Source organism: Lepisosteus platostomus, chromosome 4 (assembly GCF_059453375.1).
Source record: "Lepisosteus platostomus isolate fLepPlt1 chromosome 4, fLepPlt1.hap1, whole genome shotgun sequence".
NCBI lineage: Eukaryota > Metazoa > Chordata > Actinopteri > Semionotiformes > Lepisosteidae > Lepisosteus > Lepisosteus platostomus.
The window spans coordinates 41669969-41683018 of NC_142614.1; the positions used below are offsets into that span (position 1 = coordinate 41669969).

Consider the following 13050-nt stretch of genomic DNA (forward strand, 5'->3'; position numbering starts at 1 on the left):
CAGATCAGCTAGGAAAATTTTAAGTTAAAAATACATACCTAACAAGAGAAAGAAGTTCCTAATAAAGAGTTCCCTGAATGAAATTATGGTCAGACCCTTAATGTGACAGGAGGCTTTCTGTTTCCTCATTTCACCAGCTATTGGGACAGAGAACTTTGCAATAGATCCTCTAGCATTTCACATGTGTATTTCACACTGGGCTCATTTTATCTCCATTAAAATGGATGCTTAGACTGAAGAGAACAAACGTGCCCTTAATGCAGTTTCGTGTTCCTAGGTGTTCTGAGCATGCTGATGAGTTAACTAACAAATTCATTATTATTAATTTGGTAGAAGGTCACTTCATGACCTATGATCCATTCAGGCTTCTTTTTTAAATTTTCTTTGTCTGTAAGACCAGTTGCATAACCAGGTCAGCAGTGTGGAGTAGTGCTAGGGGCTCTGGAGTTAAAGTCCCAGGTGGGTACAGTGCTGCTCTAAATCCTTCCATTCACCCCAACTAGGTAAAATAATACCAAAGTGTGTATGTAGAAAATACACCTAACCCCTGCAAGTCACTGTGAGTAAAAGCTAGGTAAGATGGTAATTAAGTATTTAACACAGACCACGATGGTAATGTACAATAGTAACATTTCTGCATTTCATGAGGCAAAAAGTGATGCACAGTGATAGTCCCCGTGATATGAAGGTCATTTTCAGTTTTTATTACAAATTAAATGCACGACTGTGGAATTGTGTAAGGGTAAAATTTGCATTTCAAGCAATATGATACATGATGTATAACATTAAAGGCTGAATTAAAATTGTGATATCTACCATGCTTCGTGCTGATTGAGTAACTAGCCTTTCATTTTTTAAGTAAGTTATCAAGATCAGACTTAAAATTGTTGTGGGAAATTCTTCATCAGATGAGCAGAACACAGTCTTTTGCAGATTCAGTTTTATTGAGGTCATTAAGTCCAACAATGCGCACTGGGCCTGCCCCCTCAGAACAGACAAACTGCAAGGGTTTCCCAGCTTTTATATATAGTCAGAAGAGTGCTTGTCCTGTTCTTTGATATGTACAGTAATTACTTCTTGTCCTACTCTGTCTTGCTGTAGGTTCTGTCTTTTGATATGCAGCAGACATTGGTCTGCTTTATCCGGTTTGTGGGTGTTGTTCCAGGCCTTTATTATGTAGCGTTAAGTCACTGGGGCTGCTAAAGCAAGTCAGCTTTATGGCATCTTAGCGTAACTTTTATTGAAAGCTAAATCAACAGACCCCAGCAACACCTCTCACAATGTGCTTAAGTGGTGCCATTGTGATGCTGGATAAGTGAGATACATGTCCCATATATTCATATATATTCAGTCCCTCCTGTTAACCACCTGGCGATAGCCCTGGTAGGTTACCTATTACCCTCCATGTACACATCAGCAGAGCCCATCGACTCATTTGACCTGACGTTTTGGGTAATTTGCACTCCTCTTACAGCCTTAGCTATTCCCTATTGGAAGGACCTGAGCTTGGGAGTTTTAGATTTGATTTCCTGAACTCTGTTGAATAATTGGTAGTGTGGGTCTCTCCTCTTCTCTGACTAGGAGGACCAATTAATATTTCATGAATAGAAAACTCACAGTTTGGTAATGAATAATGATGTTAGTCACAGAAACTAGCACCGAGGCTCCTGATGTGGCAACTGCCCAATGTCTCACCAATTGTGTCAAGAGCTATACACACCAATCATCACAGAGTCTGCCAACCTCATCACTATTCTGTGCTCCAGACTGACTTTTAATTTCCTCTTCTTGAATGATTGTCCTGCCTGTTAATTACTGGACACTGCAGGCTAAACCACCTCTTCTAGTTCTCCATCTTCAGTCACTACTCCAGGAGTAAATCCTTCTTAATAAATAAATTCTTCATATTAACTTGAGGTCGTTGGGGTGATGACTTGGTGGTCAACTAGGTCAAGTCCATCGCCGAACCCAAAAGGCCAGATTTCTTTGTCAATCCAGTCCCTCCTGTTGGGAGTTGAACACACTTTCCCAGGCCTCAAGCAGATTAATTTGAGTTGCGTTTTACGACTGATAGGGTAACGGAAGCAGGGCCTTCACTCTTCAAGTGCTCAGATATCATAATACCTGTAATGAGATTATTTAGAAAGCAGCTGCTGTCTTTGGACTCTGGGAGGAATCCTGAGCATAGGCACGTAACCCACACAAATAGTGGGAGACGATATAGACTCAATGCACACAGCACCCCATTAATTGAATCCAAGGCTAAGCAGTATGAGGCACAAATGCTAATCACTTTGAGATTGTGCTGACCTCATATATTTCAACTTTGTTTCAACTAAATTTATATAGCTAATTTTATACAAATTCTATCTGGCTCATTTATATATGTGAGTCATTTAGGTCTACCTCTACCTGTACTCTGTTAGAATTTGTATTTATACATTTTAGATGCTCTTATATTTTCTGTTCACGTGAGTTGCTTCTTGATTTACTTTAATCAAGTCTCTAATGTCCAGCCAGTCCAGCTGGCTACACACACTCATATAGTCATCTTTTTAAACTCACAGCCACACACTGAGCTCTTTCACCTACACACGTGCACACACAAATACACATGCCTGCACACAAATAAATAAAAAACATCTATGGTATTTTGCATTAAATTTGGAAGTTGTTGGATTGTGTGTTGTATTTCATGAATATTTTAGTTATAAGTTTGATTATTGTTTTAGTGTAAACGTGGTATACATTTTACCTTTACTTGTATCTATTTTAACAGCTGTGTAACTATTAATAAGCACAGCATCAAGTATTCCATTTAGTTTCTTTTCAACAAGCAATGTTTGTTACTTCCAATCAGGTTGCAATCCATTTTTATTACTTATAGTACTTTTGAACACGTTCTGTGCTATAGTGTGCTGTATTATTCTTTCTCACGTCACCAGGGTTCTGTCCTCTCCACACGTCACATTCTTCTCCATCATCGCTACCTCTCACAGCTCATCACTGCCTTTTTTTAACCCTTTTTGTTAGCCACACAACCACTTCTTTTAACTTTGCTTTTTTGTTGTTTGACTACTATTCTTCACTTAGCATTGCTAAACAACATTCTTGTGAATTCCTTTTCCATAGTCTCATAATTTAACAACGCTACTATTGCCATTCTGTTTTATTTCAGTCTTAATACACATCTTTTGTTTCCATGTTCCCTTTACCATCTTTACTTTAGTCCTTATAATACTCTGTTTTAACTGGACTAGATACCATCTTCAGATCTATCAGTGCTGCCAGCGGCGCTGCTGGTAGACTTACAAGTACCCTTGTGAAGCAGTCAATCAGTGAATATGAGTCTGGTGTTAGCATACAGGGCCAATTTCTCACTTAACACTCAGTAGTCACTGGTGATTAAACTGCTAGCACAACTGGTCTATACTCATATTATTAATAATATAATCCTAATGATATTATTAGCCTTAGCTTTCTTAGGGGTGGATTCAGAAGGAATCTTGCTGACACAATACTGTCGCTCAGCTCCCCTTGTTCCATTTAGGGACTTTGCCTCGCCACAGGGAGAAAGCACCCTGGATTAAAGACGCACCCCGAGCTCAGAGGAACTACGTCTTGTCTTGGTTTCGAAACCAAGCTCAGAGGAACCGTGTCTTGTCTCGGTTTAGGGATTTTGCCCTGAATCTCACAGAGACGTGTCCTTACTCTTTTCCCTATTAATGATTCTTTATATTCTCCCTATGTTTCCGGTCCTTTCCTAACGACAACCTAATTGGGTGGTAACATAAAAAATATACTCACTCTGTGTGCCGTCTGGGAATTACCGGAGACGTGGAGAATCCTGTCAACGCCAACCTTGGCGAGAATCCCTACGCCAACTGTTGTGGGAAATTCTTCATCATAAGAGCAGGAAATCAAATCTAAAACTCCCAAGCTCAGGTCCTTCCAATAGGGAATAGCTAAGGCTGTAAGAGGAGTGCAAATTACCCAAAACGTCAGGTCAAATGAGTCGATGGGCTCTGCTGATGTGTACGTGGAGGGTAATGGGTAACCTACCAGGGCTATCGCCAGGTGGTTAACAGGAGGGATTGAAGTGGGAAATGTGTATATCTCACTTATCCAGCATCATAATGTCACCACTTAAGCACATTGTGAGAGGTGTTGCTGGGAGAAATCATGATATTAAATACTGCACCGACATTTGTGTACCAGAAATGAAAATTAGGTCATTTCCCAATCAGAAACTGTGGTTCAACAACGACATTTGCAATAAAATAAAAGATAGATCCACCGCGTTCAAATCGGGGGACAAAGAGCTGTACAAGAAATCACGGTATGCATTAGAGGAAGCCATAAAACACGCCAAACGGAGCTACAGAGTGCGGCTTGAAACGCAGTGTGCTAACACCCGGAGGCTGTGGCAGGAATTACAGTCAATCACAGGCTACGAGGGCTGCAGCCAGGAGATTGACACGAACAACGCATCCCTGCCTGACGAGCTGAACCATTTCTATGCCCGCTTTGATGATCTGAACACGGGCAATGCTGAGAAGACCCCAAGTGTGCAGGGCGAGTTTGTTCTGAAACTCTCAGAGCAGGACATGCAGAAGACTCTGAGCAGGGTGAAAATCCGTAAGGCTGCAGGGCCTGATGGGATACCACCTCGCGTCCTGAGGACGTGTGCAGCCCAGCTGACCACAGTGTATTTTAATGAAGATGAATTTTAATGGAGATGTACTAACTCGCATTTATGGAGAGAGTTTTGCTGGAAAAACATTGTTCAATTTTTCATTACTCTGAGTCAGAAGGCGCACCATACGGAGGAAAACTCTTAAGTGTTGGAGACAGTGTGGAAACCAAGGTGATCATTGGCATATATTCTGGAACTGCCCTAAAATAAGGCTTTTCTGGAAGGAGTTACATGAGGCCCTGGAAACTATATTTGAAAAGAATGTACCCTTTACATTTGAGGCTTTATATTTTGGTAAACTGGATTTTGTTTGGAGGGGAAGTGATGAATATTTATTTGGAATCCTTATATCAGCAGGGAAGAAAGCTATAACAAGAAAGTGGCTTCTCACAGATCTACCAACAATGAATGATTGGATTGAATTAATAAAGGAAATATATATAATGGAAAAAATAACATTTTCACTAAAATTACAAATAATAATAATAGCTTACACTTATATAGCGCTGGACACCACTCAAAGCGCTTTACAGGTAATGGGGACTCCCCTCCACCACCACCAATGTGCAGCACCCACCTGGATGATGCGACAGCAGCCATAGTGCGCCAGAACGCTCACCACACATCAGCTATCAGTGGGGAGGAGAGCAGAGTAATGTAGCCAATTCATAGATGGGGATTATTAGGAGGCCATGATTGGTAAGGGCCAATGGGAAATTTCTCTTTTCGAGAAACACCCTGGGATTTTTAATGACCACAGAGAGTCAGGACCTCGGTTTTACGTCTCATCCGAAGGACGGCGCTTATTTACAGTATAGTGTCCCCGTCACTATACTGGGGCATTAGGACCCACATGGACCACAGGGTGAGCGCCCCCTGCTGGCCCCACTAACACCTCTTCCAGCAGCAACCTTAGTTTTTCCCAGGAGGTCTCTCATCCAGGTACTGACCAGGCTCACACCTGCTTAGCTTCAGTGGGTTGCCACTTGTGAGTTGCAGAGTGATGTGGCTGCTTGCTCATGAAATGAAATAAATTGTCAAATATTGGTCTAGATGGGTTCAGTACATTAAACCTTTAAGGTCAGATTTTGTTGAGATACAAAATAACTGAAATTTAATAAGATACATTCATATAGTCTCCTCCCTTTTCATATTCATAAATGTATACATCTTCCTTCTTTTGAATGTATATAGTTCTGTTAAAAATTTATATAATTGTAAAAAATAGGGGGACAAACAGGAATTTGTACCTGTGATGTAAGGCTGAATAATGGTTGTTCATATGTTAAATGGTTTTGTTTTGTTCTCTAAAATAAATAAAAATAAAAATAATCATATCTAGTAACATCAGTAGGATTAAGAGGTCCAATTCAGAATTAAATGATTTCTCCAGACCTGCTTTGTGCAGCTGTTTGGAAGATTAGCCTTTACTTTGAAGATGCTATGGAAACTGCTGGTGACTAGACTTTTATCAGTGTATGATTTAATGGATGTGGTATATATTCAGATTAATAAAATCAATGATAAAATTAGTCATATTTCAGCCATGCCTAATTTAGATCAGTAAAGGAAAAAACTTTTTTTTCATGAAAGCAACTACAGATTTGTAGATACAAGATTGTTGTAACTGTAGATACAGTACAATAAAGTACTGCAGATTTGTTTTATAGTTAAGAATATGGGATGTAGTATGCAATTATAGCTGGAATAGTCTGATATAATGGAGTGAAGAATGCAATACAGTATAAGACCAGGCTTGTAAGTACAGTAAGTCATATGTTTTACTGTCTAACAGAACTAGTCTGTTCATGGGTCTGTTAAAGGCAGGTGAGTAAAATCAAAGAAGGATTTGAGAAAGTTTTCAAGTGTGTTTACTGTTATGATTGGCAGTTATTAGGGCTCTTCCATCAAACTTTCATCTGTATTTTCTTTTGAACAGTGTATATCAAAGCTTTGTTAAGGACAGTGACCAAAAAGAAAAAAGGGTAAAATATTTTTGCAGAAACCTTATATATGCATCAAGAAGAATACATACTATGTGTACAGACATTAGTTTTGTTGCCATAATGACATTTCTCCCATATGCCTGGAAATTATTTTAGCAGAGGCTAGATTATTATGAAACCTACAACATAAAACCTACTGTAAGTTTTACATTTGAATGCTCAGCTTTGTTAATGAGTGGTCTATTATTCTAAAATAAAATAACTAAAATGAAAATTATATTGTATGCAAATAACTGCACACTATATTTGTCTAAGCCTTTTTCCTTGTTTCTTTATTAGTAACCAGTAGGTGGCAATAAGTAGAAGCAAAGCAAAATTGACATTGCAGGACAGAATGTTTGTTATTTGCATATACTGTAATCAAACAGTTTTTACTTTTTTATTATTGGAGCAAAATCTCTGATAAAGGCCATTTTTAGTTTTTTGTAAGCTGAAATAGAGGTATAAAGCAGAATTGGAATATTATCACTCAGGTATAAGCTATATTAAATGTATTTTATTTTTACAGTATAACTGTGTTTTATTACATTTATCTGTGAACAATGTATACATTACTGAGCACACCGGGGGACATTTAAACTGAATTAAACGGCAGATTTATAGAAAAAATACAACTTTTGTGTGCTATTAATCACAGTCCTATTTTCTGTTGAATTTTCATTTCAAATTTGAACATTTCTGACAAAAAAATTCATCCTCATCCTTAGCGTGTTGGTTTCTTGTTTGAATTACTGTACTTCCACTAACAAATTGTTTGCGCTCACATCTTAATAAGCAAGCTGCTTAGTAAAACCCTATGTTCTCAATAGATATCCTTAGATATCCAGAACTTGGACAACACTATTATGTACAGTAACTTTCAAAATTTGTTCTACAGGAAAAACTAAACATTTAGGTACTGTACAGTATTAATAGGCATAGAGATTAGATGTGTTTTGTCCAAATCCAGGCCTATATGTTTGTTTTAACTATGGCAGAGTAAATGGGAACTACAGTTGCCACTGCAAATGCAAGGATGAAAGGTAAAAAGAAATGAGACTGTATGGTCTCTGAATATCAGTACTTACACAAATGTACAGTATGTTTCCAGTTCACCTTTTGTGTAGATGTGTGGAGTGCTTTCTGTACTGTATGTAACATTTTGATGTCTAAATTCAAGAAACTATCAGGACTGTATGATAAATCTTAAAATAACATCCACTTTATATAACCTTTAATTAATAAAATGCTCTAATATTAAAAAGGATGTGATTTATTCCTATATGGTTTAAAATAAACCATCTGCTTTATCTTTTTATCTAAGAACCAGTGGATTCATGTTTCCCATGAGGGAAAAGGTTTGATGATTGCTCTTAACTTATAGTTTATGGCAACATAACATGGAATTGAATCATCTTTGCCTCTTTAATAGCCTCTGCTTGAAATCTAATCACTCTGTGATGTGTAGAAGAAATCATAAAGTACTTTTTAAACTGTAAACGACATGTCTTGCTGTTTGTCAGTGTGGAAAAACTACAGTAGGAGGGGTTTCTTTCATATCAGATTGGGGCACCTGATGGCAAGGTACTGTAGTACATTTAATTAAAAGCTTTCTCAAATTAATTTTTGAATAAAGTCATATCTACACCATTTTCTGTAGGACTCTGATTCATGAAGCATTGAGACTTTACTGGGATTTCCCTGCAACTGTTAGATTTAAGCATATGCAAAGTGCAAAGATTACTGTGCTGTTACAGTATGCAAGCAAACTCATTATTAAAAACAATAATGGGAACAATAATTTACTGGGATACAATATCCCAATATTACTGGGATATTGCCAGCAGCCATATCACCCTGCAACTCACAACTGGCAACCCACTGAAGCTAAGCAGGTGTGAGCCTGGTCAGTACCTGGATGGGAGACCTCCTGGGAAAATTAAGGTTGCTGCTGGAAGAGGTGTTAGTGGGGCCAGTGGGGGGCGCTCACCCTGCAGTCCATGTGGGTCCTAATGCCCCAGTATAGTGACGGGGACACTATACTGTAAACGGGCGCCGTCCTTCGGATGAGACGTAAAACCGAGGTCCTGACTCTCTGTGGTCATTAAAAATCCCAGGGCGCTTCTCGAAAAGAGTAGGGGTGTAACCCCGGTGTCCTGGCCAAATTTCCAATTGGCCCTTACTAATCATGGCCTCCTAATAATCCCCCTCTATGAATTGGCTACATTACTCTGCTCTCCTCCCCACTGATAGCTGATGTGTGGTGAGCGTTCTGGCGCACTATGGCTGCCGTCGCATCATCCAGGTGGATGCTGCACATTGGTGGTGGTGGAGGGGAGTCCCCATTACCTGTAAAGCGCTTTGAGTGGAGTGTCCAGAAAAGCGCTATATAAGTGTAAGCAATTATTATTATTATTATTATTATTTAACACTGGGTTCAAAGAAGACAACACAGTCATTCAATTGGATTTTGAGGATCAACATAAACAGATCCTAAAATGATTCATAGATTTGTTTAAAACGGTTGTTTTCAGCGTGAAGTTTTTAATAATGAGTTTGCTTGCATACTGTAACAGCACAGTAATCTTTGCACTTTGCATATGCTTAAATCTAACAGTTGCAGGGAGTTCAAGCTCAGATGGGATAAGGAAGTAATAATAAAAGCTTCATAGATTAAATTAGAAATTAATAAAAATATTCCTAGAAAAAACTTAGGGTAAGGGTTAGGGTTAGGGTTAGGGTTACTTGCCAATGGGAGCAAGAGTTAAAAAGCTTGTAGTAAAATAAACGGTTCTGATAATTGAATACATTTGAAAATTTGAAAATTAAATTAATCCATTTTTTAAGCCTGGAGCTATTTTTATTTAAAAATAAAATAAAAATACTAAACATCTCATATAGTTGAAGTGCAAATAGACCCTATAAAATTGGAGATATTTTATCTTGGCATTTTTTAACTGCTGGAATTAAAGACGTGCAAAGATTAACATTGTAATGAGCGATACCATAGTATGGGGTTTACTACTAAGTCAAAGAAAACAAAAGCTATGTGAATTAAAACAATTTTAAAATTAGAATGTTTTAGAGAAATTCTCAGAGAACTCCTTTGTTTGCTCTAAATGGGCATTGGTCAATTTTACAGCTGATTCAGTTGAATATACATGTCTGTTATTGCACCCAGTTATAGAATACCTATAGATGAAGCTTGTGACACTGAAGGAAGATCCATTTGGTATTAGAAATAAAATACCATTCTTCACCAGGTAATACATTTTAATCAAAGAATCTTCATTTACAGGGTAACTGTCAGAGGCAAATTGGAAGTAAGAAATCCCACACCTAGCAGAGTAGTGTTAAAAATTGTACTGCATCTTGACTAAATTTAAGTTGCATAGCCCATTGCTCTGCAAGACATAGAATGGTTTGAAACTAGCAGGGAGGACATTTAAAGGCTGGTTTATTTTATTCTACAGAAAAAGTTAGATACAAAATGCAAAGAATTTGTGAGACCTGAAAGGTTGGTCAGTTTAGGTTATTAAATATGCAAAACCTTAGTGTGATGATTGTGACTTCTAGCTTCCATTTATTAATAGAATATTTAATAATATGAACATGAAGTTAAGTTTTGAATGGAATATAAGTGGTTCTAAAAGTTGACACTGCTAGACTGAAGATTGAAGATTGAAAAGAAACCTTTTAAGTGTGGGAACTGTTTGCAAATCACACGAAGAGTGGCACTTGTCCTAATACAGATGCAGAATTGGATGTCCAATCCACATTGAATATTTTTATACAGTATATGGACTGACTACAGAAGTGAAACCACTCATGATTCCATCTCAGCAGTGATATGGTCATGAATGAGATACAGTATATGATCAGTTGTGAAAACATGAAGAATATGTGTTGGCCATTGGAAAAGCCTAAAAATGTACTGCAATGTTGAAGCACACTTCATGTCATATATTGACACGACATATAATAATCATGCAAAATAATTAACAGTAATGTGAGTTTCTTGTTTTTGATTACAAAAATTTGTTGAAGGTTGTAGTGTAGATTTTGTTGACCTTCAAAAGAAGTGCATTGAAATCCAAAGTAGCCTCATGTTGAAGCTCTATTATTATATAGATAGTTTTGCATTTTCTCGCACTTTAAAACATAATCATTTTTGAAAGAAATTTAAAACAAATAAAAACAAATTTAGTACAAACAAATGGGTTTTTCTGCCTTGACGTACAAAAACAAATTCAGCCATGCAGTCCTATATAACCTCTAGCAGTTGTTTTTCAAAACGTTTATGGCAGGTTTCAACTTTTGTTTCTGTACTGTATCTCTGTGTAATTTTTGCATTTGTATTTATGTTTAATAATTATTTTTTGGAGCAAGGACAGGTGCCTATATGTTGACTTTGGCTTCTACTGTATATCCATGGGTTTCCAACAATTAGCAAACCCAAATGAAAAATGTCTGTCTTGTATTAATCATGAGGTGATTAAAGAAATAACATGTCATGTTTTTTTTTTTCAAGGGGCTGACAATATCAAGAAATACTGGAGTCGCTATTACCAGGGGTCACAGGGGGTTATATTTGTACTAGACAGCGCTTCTTCTGAAGAGGACCTAGAGATTGCCAGGAATGAACTGCACTCAGCCCTCCAGCACCCCCAACTCTGCACATTGCCGTTTTTAATACTGGCCAACCATCAGGACAAGCCAGCAGCTCGCTCTGTACAAGAGGTAAGTTTCCAAACCAAATATAGATATTAACAATTTCCGAAGCCCATTTCTCTTTTTTTACTTTCTCTTCAGTGAGGAATCACACAGTTTCAACTTTACAGTGTGAGCTACTGGAGATTGCCAGTCCAACTGTACACATTCTGAAGTGTTTGTGTGGAAAGAGTACAGGGGGATCATCCTCAGTTTTTATTATCATGAGATTGGTGTGATGTTCTTTGTCTTCTGCCTGCGTCACAGTATGTCATAGTTTATCCTAACACCACCTCTGCTGGGCTATATGAAAAGAAAATGAAATAAAAATAAACAAAATGTGACATTAGTTTGAATAATGAAATGTTTCCACACATTGAAGAAATCCAGGAAGCAAGTGACTCAATCATTAAGGGAATAGAAAGTAAGTATCTTTTAGCTTCAAGAAAACAATAAATTCAAGCTTTCTTTTCTCCATTTAACATATTGCCTGTAAAACTAAACTTTACACACCCATACTAGTAAGCAGAAGTGTTCTTCTTTTTTGAATCAAAGATATTGCAAGGATAGTAAAGAGAAATTAAGCATAGAAAGACCTTTGTGGAAAGAAATCTGGAGCTGGTATAATGAATTGTACAGTAGGACAAATGTGTAGGATCTATGCACTTTGTTTTTCTTGACATTTAGTCAAAACTAAACCTAATCTTCATACCGAAGTTTTTTTTTGTGAGTGTTATGATTCCATAGTCTCATTGTTTTTGAGTAGTTTCAATATTTAATCCCATTCATAATTTATTCAACTTGGCTTTGAATGTGGTATTCGTATTAGTACTCCTGGGTTGTTCTATGAACCACTTTGTTAAATGTATTGAACAGTGTGGTTTAAAACTTTACAGAGGGCCTCCCAAATTTGCCAAGCACCACAATAAATTAGCCATTTTAACAAGTTTTGTCGACTTGCTTAACTTAGGTCTTAGTGTGAGTAGTGCGGAACTTCTTTCCTGGTGAACCAACTACATGATTTTTATTTATCTGCCTTTTATGTCTGTTGAAGCCAGATTATAACCAGGGTTGTTTTTTTGCAGTTGTACATAGAATGTATACATCATAGTATTTATCATGACTTTACCACTATTTTTAGTCCAGATGTTTTGTGTTTATTGCTAACATTAACAATGAGATCTCTTACTTTAGATGTACATATTCAACACCTTTGATGAACAGCAGATACTGGAAATTTTTCAATAGTGTTGTTATACTTAAGAGCACATCTTTATCCTTGGCACCTGGGTTTCTTTATTTATAAAAACATGTTTAAATAAAGCTGTCTGCTTCAGAGGTTTTTTTTCTTTTATTTGGAGGAAATAATGTCATCATGCACTAAGTTGTTGGAACGTTAAAGAAATAATTAGGTAGCACAGAACAAAGCTGTGGCTCACTTTGTTTACTCCCTGAATCGAGGATTGCTTGTTATTTCAGCAAATGCATTTTCTATTCAAATGATTATTTTTGCACAAGAAAAGACTTTCATTTTATTAGTTTATGATTCCCTGACATGTCTTCCTATGTACTATAATTATCAGACATATTACAATGAATAGACTAGGTGTTCACTCCTCGAGCAATTTCAGAAATGTATAACATGTCATACTTAAATTA

At 37.2% G+C, this 13050-nt stretch overlaps 1 protein-coding gene across 5 annotated transcripts in view; it reads left to right on the top strand.

Annotated features, from left to right (window-relative positions):
- The window catches only part of arl15a (ARF like GTPase 15a), a 228333-nt gene that overhangs the window by 100236 nt on the left and 115047 nt on the right, over positions 1 to 13050 (top strand). For all 5 annotated transcript variants that reach the window (XR_015935956.1, XM_088629510.1, XM_088629512.1 and 2 more), the window contains exon 4: positions 11213 to 11421. Coding sequence is in view for 4 of the 5 variants with exons in the window: in XM_088629510.1 (XP_088485636.1) it covers positions 11213 to 11421 (209 nt within the window). In the remaining variant the exon portion in view is untranslated. The remainder of the gene's footprint in view (positions 1 to 11212; positions 11422 to 13050) is intronic.